The 27,218-nt window shown below is 33.9% G+C and overlaps 1 protein-coding gene across 1 annotated transcript; it reads right to left on the reverse strand.

Moving 5' to 3' along the window:
- Positions 1-350: 350 nt before the first annotated feature.
- Positions 351-27,218, reverse strand: LOC125068357 (atrial natriuretic peptide receptor 2-like). The gene is made up of 11 exons (XM_047677457.1): positions 27,180-27,218; positions 15,410-15,439; positions 14,917-15,030; positions 12,600-12,809; positions 11,813-11,959; positions 8,060-8,189; positions 7,087-7,328; positions 4,478-4,572; positions 2,053-2,271; positions 1,312-1,403; positions 351-510 (listed from the first exon to the last, which is right to left on the reverse strand). The coding sequence occupies exons 4-11, from the start codon at positions 12,773-12,775 to the stop codon at positions 391-393; spliced, it is 1,221 nt and encodes a 406-aa protein (XP_047533413.1). The 5' UTR covers positions 12,776-12,809; positions 14,917-15,030; positions 15,410-15,439; positions 27,180-27,218; the 3' UTR covers positions 351-390.

The following is a 27,218-nucleotide window of genomic DNA, read 5'->3' on the forward strand; positions in this document are numbered from 1 at the left end:
ATACTATAAACACCGTGAATATTTCGTTGTATTAAAAATTTTGAATATTTAATTTGATTTCTATAATGATATCTAAAGATATAATATGAGCTGGATTAAATGGCTGTTTATTTTATAAATAGTGTAATGTTAAATTTTATTAACGTGTAAGTGAGTTTCTGGTCGGTTCTTCTTGGTATAATCTTCTTTCTGAACCGTATAAGGGAGTAGCTTTACATTGCGATACCATAACAAAGTGATTTATAAGCGCTTTTATAAGCTTACCTCAACAAATAATACTTTGGTTTGATTTTATTTGGTGAAACTGAACGTAGCTAAAATAAATAGTTATAATAAAAAACAAAACGAAACTCTTTATTCAATAATTTATCAATCAACAACAAAATATAACTATTTAATAAGTAGTTCTAGAACATTCTGGTCGTAGTCCTGCAAACGACAGCGTGGACTCTCCATCTGGACTTGCCCGACTTTCCCGAGGAGCCAGAAGGTTTCCATCAAGCCTTTGCCCTGGAAAAAATAAGCTTACTTTAATTGAGCGCCGTAAGATTTCATCATATCAGAGAGCCCACCGAACTCCAGTAGGGATATTGTAAAAGCCTACCAAGATATTTTTTTGCTAATAATTTTCGTCAATGGTTGGTGACTTGGTAGTAGGGTTTTGTGCAAGCCCGTTTGGGTAGGAATCACCTACTAATCAAATACTTTAACACCAAGAAGCAATACTTCATATTGTTGTGTTGAGATTCGAAGGGTGAGTGACGTAACATTTTTGGTGCCAAGATTGTTGGTGCATTAATGATGATAAGGTATGGTAAATATTTCTTACAGCACTAATGTCTATGAGCGGTGGTGATCGCTCATAGACATTAGTTGGACGGCCAACAACCTATGACATTATGCACGCCAAGCTCACACCGGGAACCAATGTACCAGCAAAAGCGCTGCCAAGAAGGCTTTGGATGAGATGAGTGATGGTGATAAAAAGATAAAGTCTTTCAAATTTAATATAAACATTTAGGATATTAAAGAAATAATTACGATTTAGGTGAAGGAAATAATGATGAGATTTGGGATTGGGATGATTCGGAGGTATTGAATGGAGAGTGTAAGTCTAAGTTTTAATAAATTTTAAAATGGGTTAGATCCTCAATTTGGATTTAAAATATGTTTGTATATTGAATAATTTAAAGAATATTAATAATATTGATAATAAAAAATAATGAAAAACACTCGACGTGGATTATTTTATCAGTATTCCAAATCGCATCTGTACCAATTTTTTAGGAAACGATGAATTGCAATAATTACCGCGACATCGACCATTCCCCGTGACTCCACCATGTAATTTCCGATTATATCCAAAGCCGTCTTCGTCGTATGTGATATATGTATTTTCATTGCTGTGAATAAAAAATGGTCTTAATTATTCATCCGACTAGCGTCAATAGCGCAATTGTTTACGGGCCGCCTAGCGATGTACAAAGTCGCAGGATCGAATCAAAGTCGGGGTCAGGACCCCTTGGACTATTGTCGTCCCCACTCCTAACACAAGTAATAAGCTTAAAAGGGGTAAATAGGAAAATAAGTTATTCCTTAATTAATTTGGGACATTGCTAGTATTTTTTTAAAAATAATAAATAAGTTATAATATAATATAATTCCATTCGGTATGGATGACCAAGTGGATCCCTATAGTTCCTTAATGAACTCCAGGATCTTCTATCTCAATGTGTGGATTAACGAGGTTAAGGTCCAAAATAAATGACACCTCGACTTTTAGCACACGAATTGGACATGAGCCGACACAGCTAGATGAAATATGAAGCAACTCGTAATAGCCAAAGGACTTTTACCGAATGACCTTGATTTACGAACCAAATGTGAACCCCTCCATAGCCTTCGCTATATTCGGGTTTGGATTTAGTAAAATTCCACCACATTACCACGTCATATAGTTAGAGTTGTTCGTCAGTAAAAAAATACCATACACCAAAACATTAAATCTTGTTTTTGGTTGTAATTTGGTTATAAGATAAATCATAAACTCACGTTCCCCCGTGCTCTCCATCCTACTAGCGGTGTTGATTGTGTCACCGAAGAGACAGTATCGTGGCATGGTAGCGCCCACGACGCCGGCGACGCAAGGGCCGGTGTTAACTCCAGCACGCACTCGTAGCGTCTCAAGTGGTCGGTGCGGCACGCACGCGCCCTGCACGCTGCGCATCAGCGCCAGAGACATATCCGCTATCTCGGACGCGTGGCGATTGCCTACACGAATGTTGAGTTAGTGATTGATTTGTCTGTTTGCTAGATGCTTTGAAAGTTAGTAGATTAGAGGATTCGCAATCCTAAAGCTGTGTTAATACATACTATTGTGTCCCCCGCGAAACTTCGCGTTTATTCAAAAGATCTGTTAGGTAATTTAAAACCTATGACAGGTCTTGTTTTGATTTCATTTTATTGTAACTGATAAAACCTTTTTTAAATGAAATTTTTTATGTAAAATAGATTAGCTCTCTATAGCCGACCAGCAACTCTTTTCTTTCTCCAAAAGATTTTTTGTTTATTCAATTGTTTTTCGTGCAGAACGGTCCAGCTCTTCAAAATAAGACCATAACCGATTTTTATATGCACAGCAATCGTCCCATAATCACTGAGACAAAAATTAATAATAATAATAATTTAATATAAAATATTGTATTGGTAAATATTTTCGATGATAATGTCGTCTTGACTAGTTTTGGTGACGGTGGCAAATCTCAAGGGAGAACAGCTAACGCAGGGCATATTTGTACGAGTGTGTCCGCAAACACTTCCTTTAATTAGACGCCGTGACTTAAATCGATTAAGACGATATCCTATTTTGATAAAAATCACACCCTGAGGCATTTTTTCGTTGTGTAAACTAAGCTTTCAGTCAATAGACATTTATCTTTATATAGTATATTCTGTGTAGTGTAAGTATGATTAATCAGATTTACATACACAAAACTAGATGGCATTTATTAACTATATATAATATTGTATACAATGTGAATGTAACATCCATGTATTAAGTGATACCCCTATAAAAATAATATTATATAGAGTTTTAAGACCAAACACAAAAAAAAAACAATGAAATTCATCCATTAACTTAGCCCCAGGAGTTTTTTTCATTTCATTAATTTACAACATGCTTTTATATCGGAAAATTTTACATAAATTATACCGGCGGCCAAAATAGGTCGAAAAGTTACCATTCCGAACTCATTCGCAACGTTATTAACCCAAAGTAACGCCGGCTGAAGTCAAAGGGGACGGTGCGGGAAGCGGGGGAGCGGGTACGTTTTTTTTTTTTTTTTTTTTATGTCATAAGGTGGCAAACGAGCAGGAGGCTCACCTGATGGAAAGTGACTACCACCGCCCATGGACATCTGCAACACCGGGGGGCTTGCAGGTGCGTTGCCGGCCTTTCAGGAAAGAGTACGCTCTTTTCTTGAAGGTTCCCAAGTCGTATCGGTTCGGAAAAACCGCCGGCGAAAGCTGGTTCCACAGAGTGGTTGTGCGAGGCAGAAAATGTCTTAAAAATCGCGCTGTTGTGGATTTACGGACATCTAGGTGGTGCGGGTGATATTTGGAATTTTGACGAGATGTCCGAAGGTGAAATTCAGCAGCCGGGATTAATTCGAACAATTCCTCGGAACATTCCCCGTGATAAATTCTGTAGAAGATGCAGAGCGATCCAACATCTCTACGCAAAGCCAAAGGATCAAGCAGATCGGAAAGGGCTTGATCGTCGATAATTCGAGCCGCTCTACGTTGGATACGGTCAAATGGAAGGAGCTGGTACTGGGGAGCACCCGCCCAGAGGTGAGAGCAGTATTCCATGTGAGGTCGAATTTGCGCCTTGTATAGTCTTAGACGATGGGCCGACGTGAAATACTGTCTTGCCTTGCTGAGCACACCAAGCTTTTTTGATGCCAATTTGGCTTTGCCTTCCAATTGACCGCGGAACTGAACGAGACTCGAAACATCAACGCCAAGTATTCCGATACTAGCTGTAGCGGCTAACGGAATGTTCTCGAATCGTGGAGATACGACAAATGGTGTTTTTTTAGCAGTTAACGCGCAAACTTGCGTCTTTTTGGGGTTGAAGTGAACTAGGTTTAGCCGACCCCAGTTCGAGACTTTGTTTAACGAAGACTCGATTTCAGATACAAGTTTGTTCCGGTTTTCTTCGACGTCCAACGCTCGCACTGCTCGCGGCGTTACCGTTTTTACAGGCTGTTGGACTAATTTGGTGTTTTACTCTGTTTTAATTTCCATGTGAATTATTTTGTTAGAAAATTTTACTTTTTTATTATTAATCTATTTGTTTTTTCATCAATTTTATCAGCTGTATATTAAAGAGTGTCCGTCGGCTCCATTCTGTATATTGTGTGTGATGTGTCCCTAGGATTCCGGGGATGTCTAAGCTAAAACCACGACTCACCGTTCCGTTGAGGTAGTCCAGATACGACCATATACGCGTCTCCTATCGTCTCCACTTTGTATACATTGTAATGCATTATTGTATCATCGAACATTCTGGAACATAATATATACGAGTATTGAAATTAGCATCAAAAAATTACCGTTGATGATTGCCATAATGCTATAAAACAAAATTTTATCAAAATACGTAATAATAATGATAAGAGCCGAGTGGCCCAGTGGTTAGAACGCGTGCATCTTAACCGATGATTTCGGGCTCAAACCCAGGCAGGCACCACTGAAATTTCACGTGCTTAATTTGTGTTTATAATTCATCTCGTGCTCGGCGGTGAAGGAAAACATCTTGAGGAAACCTGCATGTGTCTAATTTCAACGAAATTCTGCCACATGTGCATTCCGCCAACCCGCATTGGAGCAGCGTGGTGGAATATGCTCCAAACCTTCTCCTCAAAGGAGAGGAGGCCTTTATCCCAGCAGTGGGACATTTACGGGCTGCTAATGTAATAATAATACTGACATGATTACGTAATCCAAAATTTACTTAAACATTAGAAAAGATTAGAAATATTCATATAAGTGCAATGATTAAAAAACTACACAAAATTATAAAAGACGACATGACTTCAAACGGATTGAAAACGCGGAATAACATCAAAACATTTTTCTATCCGTACGCCGATAGTTGGTATAAATATCGCTTATCGCTTTAAAACTAGAAAATACGAACTGTTTGTTACAGTATTCAGCTATGATCGATATATCTATATAAATCTAACATAGCATTACATTAAAATTAACCTTGTAATTCATAAGTGTTGGCAAGAGCCCACTTGAATAAATTATATTTTGATTTTATCAACTTTCAATAAATCCAAAACACGTACCTTAATCATAAAATGATTCACATTGAAATTATTAGTATAAATTACTTTCATTTAAATGATCATATGGTTATAATTACTTCGAAATAATTAACTTCACTATATATATATATATATATATATATATATATATAAAGGTCGTAGAACAGAACTGAATGGAAGTGACGCAAGTATATTTAAATCTAATGAATTACTTGTATACTCAATGTATTTCATAATTCTAGCAAAATACTTAATTAATTTTTGAAAATATTAATTACCTAAAAATAATACTTAGTATATTATGTTTTATAGGTAGGCGGACGGGCAAATAGGCCAACTGATGGTCACCACCGCCCATAGAAATTGGTGCTATAAGAAATATTAACCATTCCTTACATCGCCAATGCGCCACCAACCTTGGGAGCTAAGATGATGATATGATTCGATTTATACTGTATTTATATTGTTAAAAAAGAACACTTTTTAAAATATATTTTTAATATATATAAAGACTAAAATACAGAAAGAATAAAGAAAAAAAGAATGACTTTTTTTTTAAAGAATCGTACGGGGACTGTTTTTTTAATTTGATGATTTTTGTAAATGTTGGTTTTAACCAAAATATTATAATGTAGATAATACATATACCATATATATAATTGCCGGTTAAAACTATTAACGTTACCGATAACCCCATATTATAACCTAATTGCGATTATTTTAATTACATTAACGTTTTATCAGTAAAACTGAACGCTTAATCATAATTCAATTGAATCTGATACAATTCTCTATATTGAACTAAATACTCAGTATAAATCCCCGTTAGCCGTTTAAATGTTTCCTCTTTAAGCCGAGATTTAGAGCTAAGGCTTAGCATACATAACGCTGCTGCCACACCATCGCCAAACACGAAAGGTTTTTCGCTTGCGTTCCACGCATCAATTTTCTCTACAGGAAATAAATTAAGCTTAATTAGACGAAGATGACAATCTTTGATGAGTATTTTGAAACTGAAAATATTAGAACTTTTTGTTTAACCCTCGTATATCGTGTATACATATATTATATACCTCGCTACGTCACTCCTACGAATTGTGAGTTTTAATCTTGCGTCTTTATTAACATATCAATGTCTTAATATTACCGTTAATCATCTACATAGTTTAATCAAATCATGTTTAATATTTTCACCTAACAAGATTAATTATAATGCACAAATTATATTTATGCCAGTAAGACATACTCTTTTTTCAGGCTTTCACTGAAAACAAGACTAGTGTCCCTTCGCGATGTTTTTAACAAAGTGGGAATATTCACAGTTTCGTCACAATATATTTACAATAATGTTATGTATATTCTCATCAACATTAATCACTTTGATAGAATCAGTGATAATTATTGAGTGTACACGAGACGTAAGGATAAGCTTATAACGCTATGTTTCCGACTCCGCAACGTCAATTAATCCTTCTTGGGGCAATTTACAAATTATTCTCAAAAATTTTTTTTACATCTGTTATATAAAATGCATAATACATAGAGTAAGTAACTTTGTTCCAAGCGGGTGTTCTGCGTCACATCACTTTGTTATCGACTTTAGATTTACGCTTCACCGGTCAAATCAGATAGTATCATTCTAGTCACCGAACTATCCTAGTTAGGTTTCTTCTTAACTGGCATCACTAGTATGCTTGCTTAAAATATACTGCTTATAATATACTGCTTATAATATATTTGTCACCTGTAGAGCATGTTTAACATATTGATGATCTCCATGGGCGTGCTGTTTGCAGATATATTGGTGAAGCCGACGATGTCGCTGAAGTAGATGGTAACAGCGTCGAAAGCCTCCGCCGGGACCGTCCTCTGAGCTCGCAGCCGCCTCAGTACCGGCATCGGCAACATCCTCGACAGCAACATGTCACTTTTCTGTTTCTCAGCCATCAGCTGTTGTGTACTCAGCTCTATGGATTCTGTGAATATCTGAAAATTGTTTATCTGCACTCAATTTTTGAGGTTTGATATTCGTTTAAAATGTATAAGTTAAGATTACTTAAGTACGCGTCAAAACAAAGAGATAACATAAACAGTATTTGAGTTACTCAAACAGTTTAAAAGTTTATTAAGACTAAATTAATCAATAAGTATTATTATTGATTATAGGAATACTTTTTTGAAATAACGCCTGGGCTTAGGCTCGGGTTCCATCATAGGACTGATTAAATAATAATTGTGAATAACAGCATTGTAAATCTGTTTCTTTGGAAAGAGCAACTATATAAGTTTCTTGCCGTTCATTCTCACTAGATGCTCCTTTCTGAAACGGTGGTAGTGTTCTCCTTTCCGAAACGGAATATTAAAACCTTATAACGCTTTATTGTAAAGTTTACTCTAATAAAATACATTAGATTTGAGTTTATTTTATAAAAAAAGTTCTGGAAAAGGATAATTACAGGAGCACTACAATTATTAAATGATAACGCCACTGATGAGATAATCTCTTCGATTATGTTCATTTAGAACAACAGTTAGGTATGAGTGCATTTTTTAATAACTAATAATTTAACTTTTCTTCAATAGTTTCAAATCAATATCTAATTTATTTGTTATTTATAAAGAAATTAAAAGAGTTACAGGTAGAATTAACTAAAGAAATAAATGTTTTAATAAATAAAAAATAAATAAAGTATTAAAGGTAAATGAAGTAAGCTTACCTGTATAGTGGTAAGAGTGTGCTGCAGCAGCACAACGAGCACGGGTGCCGCGAACAGCACAACCAAGAGTACGCTCACGCCCAGCACTAGAGTACGCCGTGCGTTCCATATTTCAGTCGCAGCTGATTCCCTGAAAATGTATCCGTAATATTCACTTGAGTGTAGGAATTTAGGTAATCGTTTGCGTTGGTACCACCAACTCATCCGTCATCATCATCATCAGACATTCTACCGCCAAACAGCAATGCTTAGTATTTCAGTGGCAATAGAAGCATTTTAATTAGCTAAATAACAAATTCAATAAAAAATGCTCGAATCAGTCGGAAATTTAATCGCTACGACTTTACCCCATCGCCGACTATATCCCAACGAACTATAATTTAAATGGAATGCTCTTCGAAAGATTATAATTTAGATAAATAACGCGTTAAATTTTAAGTAGTTTGTTCCGGTTCACAATATTTCGTTAGTTTACAATCTTACTAGATAGATTATAACCTCTATATATTTACAATTTTTTGATTATATGTAACACTATAAATATATAACATTATAAGTTAACAATCGTTAAAGATATCATAGCTAACTAAAACAAAGAAACGAAAGGACGACTTGATAACCTCGTTTTGTGAAGTCAGTAAAATTAAGGTCTTAGTATCCTTTGAAAAGAATTTGTCGAGTCCGTATAAAAAAAACAGTTACTCGTTGAATCACGAACAAGGAATGGTGATTTTCATTAAAATATTCCGCGTGCTGACGCAGAGACAATCAGATGTTTTTCATCGTTGTATTTTCAGGTTTAAAATATCCAAGTATCAAAAATGTTTATCTGTCCAACTAATTTTAGTATCACTGAATTTTTAAGTGAAGGTAATTATCGTGAATACACCTGCATGTGTCACATGGAATTGTACATGTGAATCCACCAACTTGCATTGGAGCAGCGTGATGGAATAAGGTTAAAAGCTCTTTTTTCTTTTTTTGTGATATAGGTTGGCAGACGAGCCACCTGATGATAAGTCGTTACCACCACCACCACCCATAGATAATTGAAAAAAGATAATTTAAGTTATGTAATATTTAAATAAACTAAATAATATTTTTTACAAAAATAAAAAATAAAGAAAGTAAAATCTGTTTTCATTCAAACTTCAAGCAAGTAAAGATAACTTAGCAGAAACGATAATAACACTTACTGCTCTGATTTGGGCTTAAACCCAGAAAAGAGAAACCTCATAACCTGCCTTTTAATCTAACCAGAAAACTAACATGGAAATGAATTATATAGGTATTACGGAGTAAGTCCATTCCATCTTTATTGAATCCATTTGTCTTGTGAACGTGTTCAGGAAATTAATGTAAGAGAATTTATTTGCATATATCGTTAGAGAGAAAATTGCTTCTAGATACTACACACGTATGCTTTCATTAGCAAACTAGCATCAGGATCTGAATTGGACCTTAAAGCCTTTGAGTACCTGTGCTTATAACTTGGCAAAATCAGGAAGACTTGGTGACGAGAGTTATTTTTTATTTATTTGATTGCACTTGCACTAAGAAGTACCAGTTAGATTTAAAAAAATTGAATTTGTATTATATAGTCCAATACAGGAGAGCTAATGGAGATATAGAGCAGGAACATTTAAGACAAAAATGTTATTCAATAAAATTTTCAATAATGATAATTCTAGATTGGATAATGAAGATGATATGATTAATTATATTAATAGGTCATTGACCTTATGATCAGTAGTTAAACTTTCGAATAATCATTTTCCCTATCTACTTCACGTTCATAATAAATAATTCACTTAAGTTTTATCGGACTAAATCGGCAATTAATAATAATGTATATATTACAAAGCAATTGAATTCCTTAACAAGTTTTGGCGAAGTTATCGTAATTTTTTCGTTTACCAAGTTTGTTAGCTTGAGATTAAATAATACGACAATAGATAGTTCATAAAATCACATCCGAATTAAGTGCGTCTTCATAATCATCAATTTTTATCTTCTTTTCTTTCAATTTTCTTATGCGAAAATGATCTTTACGCAAACGTAATAATTTCTAATGTCATATGACCAAATACATTCGCCAAATTGACGATATATTGTTTTTTTTTAATATGTCGATGCTACATTTAAATTGCGTCGTACACATATACAGTTCTCATATTTTCTCTTAATCAATGACATTGAGAGGAATTATGAACACAAATTAAGCACATGAGTGGTTTTGAGCCCGCAATCTTCGGTTAAGAAACTCGAAACCACTGAACTATGTCAGCGCTTCCTGTATTATCTGGAAAGTAATATGCAGGTATGCATGCCTTCTTGACTGTACTCATTGTTGTTTCAGACTTGTTTTCTTTCTCAAGTCGGTCACTGAATTTGACAACCATTTCGTTCACAATGAGCCAGTAATATTATGTTGTATATTTTTCGAATAAAATCAAACCATTTTAAAGAGACGTTCTCCTCTACTATTTAGAACTGCTTCTTTTGTTTAAAGTGTTTTTTAATACCTTTAATGAATCAGTTTATTTTTGTAGTATCAGTACTACTGAGGCGAGATGAGACAGGGTCTTTATTTGTATTTATATTTCATCTCGTACTGGGCGGTGAAGGAAAACATCGTGAGGAAACTTGCACGTGGTGGATGAATCTGTCACGTGTATCCATTATCCCGCATTCGAGCAGCGTAGTAGAGTAAACTAAAAACCGTATTCTCTAAGGGACAAGAGATCTTTGCCCAGCTGTGGGATATGAACAGTTGGGCTGTTACTTTTACTACTGAATTTTGATTTGCTCTATTTGTTTTTATGATTAGTTTTGTGCTCGACGACGTAAGAAAGCGTTGTTAATAAATCTACACGTGTCGGTTGAAATTTCCGGTCACTTGTTTATCCACCAACCGTGATTGGAGCAGCGTAGTTGATTAAGCTCCAATGCTTTTCCTTGAGAGTTTATAAGGCTCTGCGCAGCAGCGAGATATTTACAGACTGTTAATTTTCTTATAGAATCATTTCTATAAAATTTATATTATTTCTTGGAAAAAAATATACATTGTACGTGAAAAAGTACAGTCCACGGCTAATAATATCACTAGTACTAAATATGTTGCTTGAGGTCTTACGACAAATTACCAATGTGATGCATTACGTAGTAGTTTACTTCATATTCATCCACGGTACCACTTATTCAACATATATTAGAAATAAACAAAAGCCTATATTGTATATATATATACATATGTTTTGTTAGTGGTGTCGATAGGTGACTTATAAATGGGTCCTGTGATGGTAAGTCACCATTGCCCATAGAAAATTTAACGATTTCGTACATCCCCAATGCGTCACCATCTTGGGATATAAGTTAATTGTAAACCTTGTGCCTTGTTATAATTACACTGGATCACTCACCCTTCAAACCGGAACACAAAAATACGAAGTATTGGTGTTTGACGGTAGAATATATGAAGAGTGGGTGGTACTTACAAAGTTAACCTCTTAAATTAGTCTAAATGTTCGCTTAAAATAAGAACCTCATAATATTCAATGCCAATGAAATTAAGGTTATTGACATTAAGGCACTATTGAACTTACAGATAAAAAAACAATCATCAAAATCACAGTTCACAAACACAAACGCAGACCCAAGAAAAATGGTAAAATTTCAGCCAAAAATAAGATCGAATGAGGCGAATTTCTATCACAAACGCTTCTAGTAGAAATAAATATTGAGTACGCTTACCGAACTACAATCCACAAGTTGTTTTGAATTTCTCTTAAATTCTCTAGGAAATTGTAGGTTTTCTCTGTAAAGTTGTACGACGTGTAGTGCCACGCACCTGCCGCTATATTCGTTTCGTTCCAAACTAGCAGCGTTGATGTTTTGTAACTGAAAATATAAGATTACATGACATTTTAAAAATATCAGAATCTTTATGACCGTTTTCGGCTATCGCGTTAAATTCTCAAGGGAGAGCCAATTGTGCAGTAAATATTATAATGATAATGTAAACTCAAATACGAGTGCAATCTTTATTGTTTCAATGTGATAATCCAATGGGACGAGCAATCTGATGTCCTATAAGAGTACATGTAGAAGAACATATTTAAGCACTTTCTTAGGAACGGGAGTGTAAATACTCCCAATTCCCAGACTCAAGGGTGCTAGTGTACATTGCTCGAAACATAAAATAACATTTTATTGGCTCAACATAGACCTCAACCCCGGACCTCGGTATCTGTATACTTATGAACTCACTAGACATAAGAGACAAGAGTTTTTTAAATATAAAATTCATGAAATGTAGCTCTGAGTATTTTAATTCTCAACCCTTAAATATTTAATTACAACTACTGGAGACACTCATGTCTTTTGTAAGAAAAACGAACTTTTTCGCCACTAACTTCTCTAATTTAAACAAAACAAGAATTATAAAAAAATCATCATTAAACAAGTTCGTACCTTAATTTAATTACAGTTATTAAGACAGTGCATTTACTTTTTTACGACAGTAGAAAAAAATACTCACAAAATTAAAATTTCCTCAAGTTCAGTCGTATTGATCCTCTCGACTTCCAAGTATTGGACAGTCGATTGCAGGTGTTCCAGCGCAACGGCCAGATGGTTCTGTGCTTTTTGGATTCGTTCCAGGTTTTCGGGTGTTGAAAACGTGACCATAGTGAAAGCAATAGATAATTCATCCATTGTTTGCACGAGTTCATAAGTTGCTGACAACTGTCTGAAATTGAATGTATGAATAATTATTATTTTTAAACAGTGTTTTCAACGTTTGCGTAACTTGAACTCTTCGCTTACTTCCTTTTAATTAAATGACGGATTTTCATCATAAATAAGTTTATCTGTGGAAGGTTCTATCGTAGGTATGATATTTTTGATTTTTTAAATTTACTAAGAGATACAACGAATTGTACTGCTATTAAATGGTAGGATCAAATAACGTCCAGAAAAAAAACTGCGAAGTATATGGTTTTGCTTTAGTCTAACATATTACAAATAAAAAAAAATAACTAAATAGAATACTAATATAAGCGTTTTATTTAAATAAAGAACTCAGTTTGTTCTTTTCAATTTACACCAATACTTTTAAAATATACATTACGAGACATTTACATAAACTGCTTAGGAAGAGAACGTAGCCCATATTCAAAGCAAAGTATAAGCAGATAGACCAAATAGATCCATTCTGATTATATTTTATTTATTAACTAGCTACCTAGCCCGGATACAACTTTTAGATAGAAAAACTATTTTTTTGTAGCATGTTCAGGCTAGGAAAGCTTAAATTTTCAGTTTTTCTCTACAATAATATGCTGGTATTATATATATATATATATAAACCTTCCTTTTGAATCACCCTGCTTATTGATGAAACCCGCATTCAAATCCGTTGCGTAACTTAAAAGATCTAAGCCTACAGACGGCGGTAAGGGACTGTGTTTGATTGTATGTATAGATATGCAATATAAATGAGATAACATTACACATACAATATCATATCAAGTTTTGTCTTTCTTTCTAAGTTTCTAACCAGAAGTTTAAAACATTAATCTTTTGACTAACAAAAAAATTATCAAATTTTATGATGAGCAATTTAAATTCTTTTCATCGTGATGTTATAACCAATGTTATATTAAAAAGTACACGTTTTACATAAATTGAGACAATCCTCAAAGATTTGACAAGATCGCCATAAACGCCGCTCCCTACGACAATTAAATAATGAGTTTTTTTGTACTATGTTTATTAAGTGTACAATAAAATAAATAAACATTTTCATTTTATAAAAGCTAAGCGAGCAACTAAATCAACAGACCGGCAACAGTTGTTGTTGTTGACATCGGCACTGCAAGAGACACAATATTTTAGACTTCCATAACAATATTTGTATATATCGTATGGAATCTAGATCTATAAATCATGTTACGCTGATTTCCTTTGGAATTCCTTCCATGCCGAGGCTTTGGAAATACTTTCCAACGATGCAAAAAGCGACCACTAAAAGTAATTTAAGTAGGAACTTTAAAAACTTTTTCTCGCACTGCAACTAACGATTGACCGGAATATCTCAAGACATTGTAATATGTATATATCTTTGCATCGTTTTTGCAAATAAATAAAAAAGCAGCCAAGTAGAAAATAAATGGTCTATCTACCAGATAAATGATTAAATTTTAAGTACATTCATCCATAACAGCATTACGTGAGCATTAAAGTTTGTCCAATCGAATAAATCCGACAGCCCCAAATCATTGTTTATAATGGATGGTCGGATTTGGCATACACTGTATATGTATCTGCGTGGCTTATATCTCGGATTGCAGTAGCGTTGCTGCAACTTAACAATTTAAATCCAACAAACAAATATCCTTCGAAATAAATTAAAATAATATTGTTGAATCATATTTATAAAGTTATTGATACTGTTATGAATACTGTTATTGATACATTTTGATAAGCGGTTGTTCTGTTATATAATGCTTTGTTTTCTCCTTTTGAATTTTAAATTACTAATAACAGGAATGAAGCAATAACGGGAAGGAAGTATGAAACAGTTTATTCACTACGATAAATATGTATAGTATAGTATTCCCTAATCGTTTTTTTTTTTTTTGTGAGACCAAGACGATAAATTATAATCAATAGAAATTTTAACTTCAATCTTACTCCAATATTTTTATCGTCAAAGCCTGGTGCTTAGGGTCGATTTTCCAAAACTTCTAGCTAAATAGACTAAGCTACTCTTTCAAAACAAATTCTAATTAAACCAATATGTCATTTCACCAATGCTGTTTAACAGCATTAGTTAACCATTGTTTTTTAATTACCTCCATACTGCTGAATTTGTGGTCCTCGCATATTTCACGAGATAAACGAGTAACACGGCATTTATTTGTTGATATATTGATATCCTTTTGAACAGGTCCTCCTTCTTCAGATTTCTGGAACATATTTTTGGAAAGATTTTCTGTAATATTAATACAATATAAATTTGAGGTTTTGTATGTAACTTAATCATGAACGTACTCATATAAATAGGAATATGCTAAGCGATATATATTATTGGTTAATTCGTAGTGATATTTTTTTGTACATAATAAAAAAAAAATGGTCGAATATGTGTGTATCGTGTCTATATGAAGCATTTGAATATTTCTGACGCAAAAATATTTTTGTAAATTGATCATGCTCTATGGTATTATAAACATTTGGAAACATAATTGCCGACAGCACACGTTTTATGGTATTTGTGTAGAACCGAAAGTAAAGTACAATACAATCCAAAATTAATAAAGAATATGAATTATTGCAGATACTTACGATATGCTCAAAATATCCTCTCTAAAATGGCTGCATGAAATTTCAATGTACATTTTGTTATTCTACGTCTATGCGAGTATACTCTATCTGAACTTTTACACACTAATTGCCAAATTTATATCCTAAAATACATAACATTACTTAAAAGCTTAGTTAAAATTAATTGCATTAGTTCATTGCGCGTGTATCGTGCTCCCAAATCAATGACCTTATTGCATTTTTCATTTTAAAAGATTAATTGACTGTTTACTGCAAATAAGAGTGACTGGATCTCCACTAATTATAAATTTATATTATAATGAGTGAAGATCCAGTCCGTATTCTTAAAAAGATGGATCGAGATGATTAAGCGACGATTACAGGTTCAACCCTAAGGAAGCACCACTGAATTTGCATGTGCTTAATTTGTGTTTATAATTTATGTCGTGCTCGGCGGTGAAGGAAAACATCGTGAGCAAAACTTGCATGAATATAATTTCAACAAAATTCTGCCACATGTGTATGCGCGTTGGTATCTTGCATTAGTATCTTGTGGATGAGTAAAGCCGAAAATCGGGGTTAGGTAAGCGCCTTAGGGGATGCCTATATCCAACAGTGGACTAATACAGGCTGATTACGATGATGATGATCTTGTACTGGAACAGCGGAGTGAAATACGCGTCAAACCTTATTTACGGAGAGGAGGCCTTCGCCCAGCAGTCAGACATGTCCAAGCTGTTTCTTTACCTATTTTAAAAGAATATACCAGTGTGTTTTGGTTATCTGATTTAATATGAAGGTTTCTTAGAGGAAGCATAAAGTGTTTAGATGTTATTTATTCCATAAATAAATAATTTTAATGAGCTATATATATAAACCTGTAACCGTATATAGGGCCAATATCAATAACACTAACTTTTGGTAATCAGAATAGAAACGGTGTACAGATGTTGGTCGTTTTATATAACATATGCCTTTTTGCGTAATATCGTTGGTATTAGTAATATTACACTTATGCCGTTTTAGAAAAAATAACATTCATTATTTTTTAAATGACATTACAAATGACAATTTTACTCGAAAATGTACTTTGACTCTTCCAGTACCACACAGAAATATATTATCACATATAAAAACAAAACGGCACTTTGATTAAAAATACTTGTATTTAATCATATGCCAAACTTAACTTCCTGCTTGATAATTTTGACTAATCTATTCAAAAAACTTTAAGTTTCTAATAGATTAGACATACTTTACGTCGAAAATGTTTGTGTTATCACTGTTATATATACTATTGTAAGGAGTTTTCATGCATCGTCACTAACCAGCTGACGAAAACTAACTAACTCAGAAGTAACGTGACATTTGCTTGTCACCAGTAGTTTTACAGACGATGGTGACAAGGAGGATTGGTCATGTTTAAGGTCACGTAAGCCTGGATGTTATTTTATTATTGAAGTTTGCAGTATTTGTTTGTGATATTCTTTCGTGTCTTACCTCGCTTCTGGTTGCTAATGTTTATTGATCGTCGGGATATATGTGATTGTATCTTACTAACATGATGTATTTCAAATTTTGATAAAGAGTTAATACTAAATTCTTGTCGGTTCTTCTCGATAGAATCTACATTGCAAACCTACCAAGCTTCACTTTAATCATAATTCTGTAAAATGATTCAAAGATTGTAAAAGACTACTTTATAGGCCTTGGTGCCTGGAGTTTTCTTTTATCATTTAGTTCGGTGAACAGACATTTTGTCCACTAGATGGTAAGTGGTCCCCACCACCCATAGTCATCGGCACTGTGAGAAATAATAACCATTCTGTACATAGCCATTGCACCACCAACCTTTGGAGCTGAGATACTATGTACTTTGTTACGGGTCTTAAACTGGCTCACTAACACCATTCAAACCGGAACACAACGATATGAATATGCTCTTTGCAGATAGAGCTCTTTGATCTAGCCATAAAGATGAAAAAGTTATATAAAAGTTTAGGTACTCATATTTATGGATAAATGTTATACTGTAGCACTTTCGTATCACCCTTTTCTATAGGAGGGTATGTAAGAGGAAGGTACAAAGAAGCGCGTACGAGGGAACTGTACAAACTGTAAAACAAATTTGCCAGACTCTTAGAGTAGTCACTTGTCTGATGCTAAGTATTGAAAATTATTTTGCTTATTCGGTAGTACCCCCTCAGCGTCACACCATCCATACATTCTTCTAAGATTATATAATATTTAATAATCTTTCTTTAAAATGAAGAAGAGATTTTTATATCTTATTTTTTTTAATTTTTAATGTTATGTTATGGCATGTTATGCGAAGGAATGAGGACCATGTTATGAGGAAGGTCTTGAGCATGGATGTGGATGGATAAAGAACCCAAGAAACGATGGATGGATTGTGTGAAAGACGATATGGTTAGAATGAATGTTACTTGTGAAATGACGTCCGACAGAGAAGTATGGAAGAACAAGACATGCTGCGCCGACCCCAAGTAAAATTGGGATAAGGGAGGATAAATGATGAAATCGATATGAATTAAAAGTAGTTACTATATAAATCATGACCGCGTAGAACGGTCGCCAGAATGTTAGCAGCATTTCCCTTTTGAATCGCAAGTCTTATTAATCGATCTTATTGAATAGTTAAGAAAAATCTCTCAAAACGCGTCAAACAATTTCGTTATTTGTGCTCCGTCTCGCTTTCTCGCCGTTCTGTCTGCGGAATTTTTAGATTTTAATTTATTACAAAAAACGAATAAATACATTTAAGACAAAAATAACAAGAGCCATTCTTGCGAAATCGTCTAAAGTATGTTACTGTCACGTCTTAATTGAAAATAAAAGGTAACGTGATAACTGTTTAGTGGTGGTCAGGTAGGTAAATCAAAATCAAACTAACAAACTATATTAAGTAAAGCTACCGGTTCGGAATGTAGATTCTACCGAGAAAAATCATATTCTTTAAAAATAGAAAATTTTGCTATAAACAAGCATATAATTTTAACTTTGAAGTATCTTAATTAAAATTTACAAACCTTGTAACCGTTACAAGGCTTCAAAAATTTGTTTATTTGGTGGAGAGATCTCTCTTTAACGACGGAAAAGTGTAAATTTGTACATTCCGATGGAAAATCAGAGTAACGACTTATCCTTCGGGAAAATCTAGCCATCGCGATGTAGAAAGTCGATGTTTTCAGCCAGCGCCATCTAGTTTCAACTTTAAATACATGAAGCGCCCTCTTATTATTTCCATTACATGGGGTGGCGCCTAATAAAAGCTTTACTTGGGATATTATTAATGTTATGAAAAAGTTGATATGAAGAATTATAAATGTATTACTTTTAAACAGCTTTTACTTGCTTTATTTGTTTTAAAAATGTATATTTTTTATTTTGCACATAATAATATGAGCACATTTAAACAATTTACGGAAGCGAGAATCGAAAACTTATTATAAAAAAATAATGTTAATTCATACTAGCTCTTAAAAGTATGACTTCTTTGGGCTATATTCAGTAGTAGCTAATACAAGATAAAAAACTTATGATAGTCGCACCAAAGTTGGATTTCTTCAAATCATTGAGAAATATAATACCTAATAAGTTATTTTAAGGTGACATAATTGATAAACATATTTAATAAATTGTGTTTCATTGTATGTACGTCAACTGGTTTAATCTGGTTTATTTGAAAATGTCGTGTATGCGAGTTAGTTCCTTCTCTCTGGAGGCTGCATTCCGAAACGATGGTAGAGTTGATATATTGACGATGAAAACTACTTAAATTTAAATTTTACTTGAATAAAATACAAATAATTTTGTTTGATTAGAAATTAAAACTACTCGGTCTTAATTAATATAATCGTAATTTATATAGTCGACATAATAATACATAATTCTAGCATATGTTCTAGCTTCCGTAATGATAGGACCTTTTGAAACTGTGTTAGAAAACAAACCAATTAATTAAATCCATAAAATAATAAATACTTCTTATAGAAATAAATTTTGTCATGAGAATAAAGCATATATAAAAATATTATATTCTGATCCATTTTTTTTTTATGTAATTGTTAGGCGGACCGGCTAATGGGCCAATGGATGATAAGTGGTTAGAAATATCAACCAACCCTTACCTCGCCAATGCGACATCAAACTTGGGAACTAAGATGTTATGTCCCTCGTGCCGGTAGTTACCACGACCACGACGGCAATCTCAAGGGACACTTGTCAACTAAGCAGGAAAATTCGATTCGACCGGCAAGAGTTCAAGCTGAAGACCGACTTTTACCTGTTGGCAGATGTATTTGCAAGTATCTATAGTTCCATACACTCTAACAACGTCCAGACTCTGGGCTGCTACTGAAAAATTTTCGAAAGAAAAACCCAATAATTTTCATCAACCTTACGTATGGTTCTCTTTTCAATATTATTATTGTAATATCAGACAATTATCAGACAGTTGTTGTATCTTATTTATAAATAGATTTATGTTCTTTTAAAGTTCCTGCATGTTTTTTTGAATTGCCATCCTGCATTATAAATCTAAATCTAAATTTTTGGATATCAAATTGATTACAAAGTTTGCATTGAAAACTACAACAACGAGTTCCTCAACTGGTCTCAATGGGTCGCCATTTTTAGGTTGCTTTTCAGAATATATTTGATAGCCATTTGTGCCCTCTTTACTAGTGTTCCCAACGCGTCTATGCTGTCGTCTGTATAAGAAGCTTTTAGTGTGACGCGATATTGCAACAGCATCAACCCGGGCTTCAAACCCTCGGAATCTATGACTTTATATCTAACCACAATACAAATGAAGCAGTTAAGAAAAAGTTTTTTCTTGTCGAAAGGAAAACAAGGAACATCTAACTGAAAAAGCTAATCAAATAAATACGATAATTTCTATGACACACACAAAATTTCTCTTTCATTATATTTATACTTAGTCGAGTTTATTTGTTGTTATTTATGGGCTAGCAGCGTAGCTGCCATAAAGCATTGTAGTGCAGTGCACCAGGGCCCTAGAGCTAAGTGGAGACTTAACAGGAAATATTTTATTATTCGATTCTTTGCGATTTATTGTTATTTTCTTTTTCTAAGCTTTTTATTGCACTCGTCTATATCTATCGATTTAAAGGCTGATACAAGCTTCAACTACAAGCACGCCAGGTAGGGACCTGATTTTTGCACCGCCGCACAGGAGTTTAGTCGAGATGGCCCAGTGGTTAGAACGCGTGCATCTTAACCGATGATTTCGGGTTCAAACCCAGGCAGGCACCACTGAAATTTCATGTGCTTAATTTGTGTTTATAATTCATCTCGTGCTCGGCGGTGAAGGAAAACATCGTGAGGAAACCTGCATGTGTCTAATTTCAACGAAATTCTGCCACATGTGTATTCCGCCAACCCGCATTGGAGCAGCGTGGTGGAATATGCTCCAAACCTTCTCCTCAAAGGAGAGGAGGCCTTTATCCCAGCAGTGGGACATTTACGGGCTACTAATGCTAAAAAAATGCACAGGAGTTCTTGTCCACTTGGCTAAGCAACTGAATATTGTAACTGAATTTTAAATCAGTTCCATACAATCGAGTAGCCTGAAATTTAACCGCTTTTGATACTTAGAATACTAGGTTTTATTTGTTACTATATGTATTTTAATTATACGTATATATACGATGTAAAAGTCGAATGTCTGACCCTCGCACCTTGGGTCAGTGTTATCCACACACCTAATACAGACAGTTAATTAGAAGGGAATATTAGTAATTTCGAAATACATTGCTGTTTTTTATTTAAATACAAAATCTACTTCGCATCGCTATCGCAACTTTGAATATCAACTGATGTTCAATTGAATCGTTTCGTTAATGGGTTTTATTTGTACCGAATGTTATTTTGGAGAAAATATATTAAATCGAAGCACTTGATTTATTTTGCAAATATTTGAAATGAAACTTATTCTATTTATAGTAACGAATTTCCTAAACATAGAACGAGCCAGACTGAAATAAATGGAAGAATTTGACCGTCACGAAACATTTGCTAAAACGTGTGTATATGTATGTAGATTCTATGTACTCACATTTTTATTGTTACTACTTTTTATTTTATTTATTTTCACACATTGGTTATTTATATGGATTGACTGCCTCGTGGCCAGTGATAAGACGTTGGTTCTGCGTTAACTCTTTCTAGATCGGATCAGATTATGAGTGAGGGAAAAGAGAGCGCACCTGCGTTTACGCACTTAAACACACAAAATTAATTTACAACAAAAACTTATAGCTCCGTTCTTTGGAACGAATGCTGGTTATAATTTTGCTAGTCATCTCTCTGGGCACGTAGGACAATCACGGTCACATTGGATTATGAGAGATAATCCAATAAGATGGACAGTGACTATAATTTATAGAAAACTAGTTGCCGCCTACAACATCGCTCGCATTTTAGTTGTTGCTTTAAACCAAATTGCATCAATTTCGGTTCAGTGGTTTAGCCGTGAGAGAGCAACAGACAGACAGTCAAAGTTACATCTTCTATACATATAATAAAGTTGGTGTGTCTGTTTGTAATATTAAAATAACCGCTTTTTACTAAATGCACATATATGTTTAGCATTAGCAACCTGTAAATTTGACACTGCTGGGCTAAAGGTCTCCTCTCCCTTTAAGGAGAAGATTTGGAACATATTCCCCCATACTGCTCCAATGTGGTGGAATATACATGTGGCAGAATTGCGTTGAAATTAGACACATGCAGGTTTCCTCACGATGTTTTCCTACACCGCCACGCACGAGATGAATTATAAGCCCAAATTAAGCACATGAAAATTCAGTGGTGCCTGCCTGTCTGTCTGTTTGTTCCGGCTAATCTCTGGAACGGCTGGACCAATTTTGACGGGACTTTCACTGGCAGATAGCTGATGTAATAAGAAATAACTTAGGCTACTTTCATTTTAGAATTATGTATGAAATAAAAATAAAGTCACGCTGCAATGTCCAAATAACTTAAATTCAAACGCGCACGAAGTCGCGGGCAAAGCTAGTACATAATATACAGAGAAAGAAACTTTGATCCAACCGATTGTCCCACAACATTTATCGTCTTTTATTATTTATTGTACTTAGTCCACAAAACTTATACTTAGAACAAAGAACAATAAAACTAAGTACAAAGTATGCAAGAACGACCTTATTACTTAAAGCGATCTCTTTCAGGCAATTTCTCTTTAAAGTACCGAGAGCTGAGATGGGAACCAGTCTGTGGAAGGAGGCAGTCTTTCAAAGGAGATATAGCATCGCAACCAATCAAGAAATTAGCTCTTAAATTTGAACCTGCACCTCGAATATTACGTCTAAAGTGTACCACGAGCAATCATTAATTGTGCACTTTCCTCCCGTCCGAAACGTCTTAAGTACCATTTGTACTTTAATCTAAATTTAACCTTACTAACAAAATATTATGTACCAATTAATTTTTCGAAGATATTTTTTATATTAAACTCAAGCAATACTGCGCTGATTCTTAGGGTGCGATGAGAGTAAGACTTATTTTAGGAAAAGGACTTTTTTATAACATACAAATGATTAAACATAAAATATTGCTTAACCACTGAGATTATAAAACAAAAGCATATCGAAAATGAATGTGAAATTTGTTGATTAAAAGCGCTGTCCTCAATTTATATTAATTATTGATGTGTTAATAAATCAAGTCGTTTCACAATACCGGAAATTGTCATTCTTTGAATTGAATTTTTATTGCTTTTGTTTTTGTATTCGCTTTTGTTGTTTCACTTTAAAGGTACGTGCGCTTCATCTGCCGCTTGTTTTTTATTCTTTTATCATAGCCAATAATTTTATCATGATACTGTAGGCTTTTACAGGCACTTTTGAATCGTCATTTGCGGAACTATATTAAAGTTAACCTACCAATGGTATAAATATTTTAGGATACGATTGCAATCATTATTTCTAATGTTTAATATATATATATATATATATCTTTAATATTCGTATCGCAAAAAAACTTTTTCTTATTTTTATTCCTAAGTATTTAGTTAAAGCGACTATTACAGACTGCCATCCGGATGTAGGTTTTACGTTATAAGCTATAATAAAATAAAAAGTACAAAGAATATGATACCATTTCTACGGATTTATTCGTTTTATTTTTATGTAACTTTTTTTTATAAATATATAATTTTAAAGCATATGAAACAGCAAGTTTTTCAAAAAGAACTAAAGATCATAAAAATAAATGCACATACCATTACAAAAAGACTTTAATCGATGTGGCGGTTTAAATCTGCATATGTAAGAAGCCTTCCGCTATAAGCTTACGTCACATGGGAACTACTAAATTAACTCGTAATAGTTTTGACAATCGTGATTGACAGTTGACAAAGTTGTACTCCGAAATCATTAAAAATTTACGTCAATAATAAAGTTAACATTTTCGTTGTCCAACAAAAAATGTAAAAAATTATAATCTACTACTATAATTATAATAATTATTATCAAGAGGTAAAACTAATGATCCGATTCAATGTTTTTTTTTTTTTTCACTCAAGTTTCATATTTTTTTTATTAATAATTTGCATCCGTGCGTTACCAAGGCTGGTCGATAGTCAGATAAAAAAAAAACTTGCAAAATTATCGACGAAAAAAAAAATAAAAAAAAATCGTAGTTTTTTTTTTTAAATATAATTAATGTTTACACGTCCTAAAATCCTATATCACCTTAAGTCGGTTTTATATACTTATTACAGTTAGATTAGTCGTTAATTCTTACAGAATAATATAGCTGTTAGATATTTATTGTTAAATAATATATAATTCATCCAGTATGCTCTCAGCCTTTTAATATTAATCTTATATAAATTGTAATATACTGCACGTAATGCACACATATATATCATGAAACAATAAAATGGAACGCTAAGTAATAACTTATCTAAGTGTTAAGTTACGCATTACTTATTTGATACCGTAATAAGGTACAAGTCGGTTTCTTAGATATCGGTACCGTGAGAAATATTAACCATCCATTACGTAACCAACATTAGCAGCCTGTAAATTTCCCCCTGCGAGGCTAAGGCCTCCTCTCCCTTTGAGGAGAAGGTTTGGAGCATATGGTGGTACACATGTGGCAGAATTTCGTTGAAATTAAGCACGGGCAGGTTTCCTCACGATGTTTTCCTTTACTATGAATGAGATGAATTATAAACACAAACTAAGCACATGAAATTCAGAAGTGCTTGCCTGGGTTTGAACCCGAAATCATCGGTTAAGATGCACGCGTTCTAACCACTGGGCGCGTTACTAAAATGGGGAACTAAGGTCTTATGTTCATTTTATTAATATGGCTCAGTCACCATTCAAACAGTCACAACATATGGGATGAGTAAAACCTACCTAGACGAGATTTCCCAAAGCCTTACAACCAGGGAAAAAGACTCAGTCGTAAAATCATTGACTCTGTCAACCCTGTCAAGGAGAAGGCGCAGTATGCGGAAGCTGTCGTATAAATTCTGAGCTAGGTAAGCGCCGCAAATGTTACCTTATTCTAAATGTCCCAATTGTGTTACTTTCAGTTAAAATATTTAGCAATATAGTTGACTTGAACATTTAACATCCATAATTTAACCTATTGTATGCTCGCATGATGAGAATTGTGATTCACTATGACTGGTATACTTGCTATCATTCCAACCATTTTACAAATAGACTTATAACAAAAAAAATCGCGAAAGGCTAACATTTACCGACACTTCGAGAGCGTACTAGCGACTACGCACGTAGGCAATCTGTAATACCTCTTGTATGTTCAACTTGTTGTTATAACCTGGCCAATAGGACATTTATTCGGTTAAACTGCATCTGAACTGTAAAGCTAAGTTTGTACCAACATTTATTATAAATAAATAAATAAATATTGGACAACATCACATACATTACTCAGATCCCAATGTAAGTAGCTAAAGCACTTGTGTTATGGAAAATCAGAAGTAACGACGGTACCACATACACCCAGACCCAAGACGACATAGACTAATGAACTTTTTCTACATCGACTCGGCCGTGAATCGAACCCGGGACCTCGGAGTGGCGTACCCATGAAAACCGTCGGAAGAGGTCAAATTTATTAAATAATTGTATCGTCATCGCTCATTAGTTCGCGTGTCGATTTTCAAGTTTATCAGACAAGATGGCGAAAATCACGCTGTATACCATTTTGGTGAATGGAAGCCAAACAAAGGATATATTAGTTGATTGGAAAAAAAATGAATAAATCCTCAAATTAAAAGAACTCGCATACAATCTTTTCAAAAGGAAACCTCTTTGTATATCTTTGCAATAGAAATAAAAATATCGTAAGGGCTACTTTACTTTCCCTCTTACCTTACGTTCCCTTTCTGTTTAACTCAGGTTTCTATCTTTTCTGAACTGGTGAAAAAAGGGCGTATTATTTGAATTTCATATTAGTTTCCCATGTCGAACTCTTTATGCCTCGTTGTGGCACGCAATTTAAAATTAGTAATATAATGTTTATTTAGCTACTTAAGTCCCGGCCTGTAAATCTACCACTGCTGGGACTGCTGAATAAGATTAATCAATCTTTGAGTTTATCTTAAAAATATTTTGTTTGCATTATTAATAATATCTTTACATTCAGCGACCAATAAGGAAAATCCCGCAGGGAACATCCCAATTATATCACGAATTCATAATTCAAAGTATCTATAAAAAATATCATAAACTTTATTATCACAGAGGGTAACAAAATGCTTACGATAAAATGTCGTTTATGAAATATTTCACATTTCTGAATTGCGCTGACGAGATATTTGTTTCTGAAAACACAGTATAGTCTAGACAAACATTTGAATAGCTGATCAAATTAATTAAACTTATTTAAATTGTGAAAAGGTCTTCCGAATAATACTTCGAGCCTAAACAAGTAAAATAGAACTAAGTTATTACTACGTTGCGTTTGCAGTTCGGCTTAGTTTTGAATAATAGTAGAACTTTGGTTACCTTTAAATACGAATTCAAGCGTTGCAACTGCTACTAAAACTGAATCGATTGGCTAACTTTCCAAATTAGTGGAAACCATTCGCACAACACAATCGTTAGATGTAAAACTATTCTCCTAACTCAATTCATTTATAGTATAAACATACTGGGAAAGTTAAGAAACTTTAAAAGAAAAAGAATCGTACATGTTTGTACGTGGAGACTGCTTTAACAATATTGATTCTGCTTGCGTTGGTATAAATTGCCTCGGAATGGTTGCAAGGTACGATGCTGCTTATAAATGTAAGTTTAGCTAAGTGTTTTGTTAAATGAATAAAACGTTGAATCGAAGTAAATTTTCACTTACATATTGTAGCTAGTAGGAACATGGAACTAAATCCATGGTACATAAAATGCTTGGTTCTATTCTCGTCAGACGAATATTTTTTTTAATACTTAACAAAAAACAGTTACAAGTTTGAGTTTGATAGTTTTAATCACAAAATATGGATGGCAATGAAACACGACAAGAGATAGCTCTTGTCGTGTTTCATTGCCATCCATATTTTTCGTAAAAAGAGGAGTTTTTTTTGACAGAAGGACTATTAATTTGATATCGACCCAACGTAGGGTTTGAACCCAGTTCGGCTTAGTCGACTTATCAGCCCAAACTAACAAAGTATTTGTTACGTATTAACAAATACTTCGTTATATTAAGCGGGTCGTGATAAAACAATGGAAATGTACAAACTCACTATAATGCTATCTTGAGCGAGTTCGGGACGTGATACGTA

The sequence above is a fragment of the Vanessa atalanta genome, chromosome 13, assembly GCF_905147765.1.
Source record: "Vanessa atalanta chromosome 13, ilVanAtal1.2, whole genome shotgun sequence".
In the NCBI taxonomy this organism is placed as follows: Eukaryota; Metazoa; Arthropoda; class Insecta; order Lepidoptera; family Nymphalidae; genus Vanessa; species Vanessa atalanta.

What these genes read in the sequence shown, in the direction of transcription:
- LOC125068357 (XM_047677457.1), bottom strand. Translation starts at nt 12,775, where the DNA reads ATGGATGAATTATCTATTGCTTTCACTATGGTCACGTTTTCAACACCC. An exon ending in ATGTTAAACATGCTCTACAG is followed by an intron (nt 4,573 to 7,086) that starts GTGACAAATATA and finishes ATTATGTTCCAG; the next exon opens with AATGTTCGATGATACAATAA. An exon ending in TGGACTACCTCAACGGAACG is followed by an intron (nt 2,272 to 4,477) that starts GTGAGTCGTGGT and finishes ACATTCGTGTAG; the next exon opens with GCAATCGCCACGCGTCCGAG.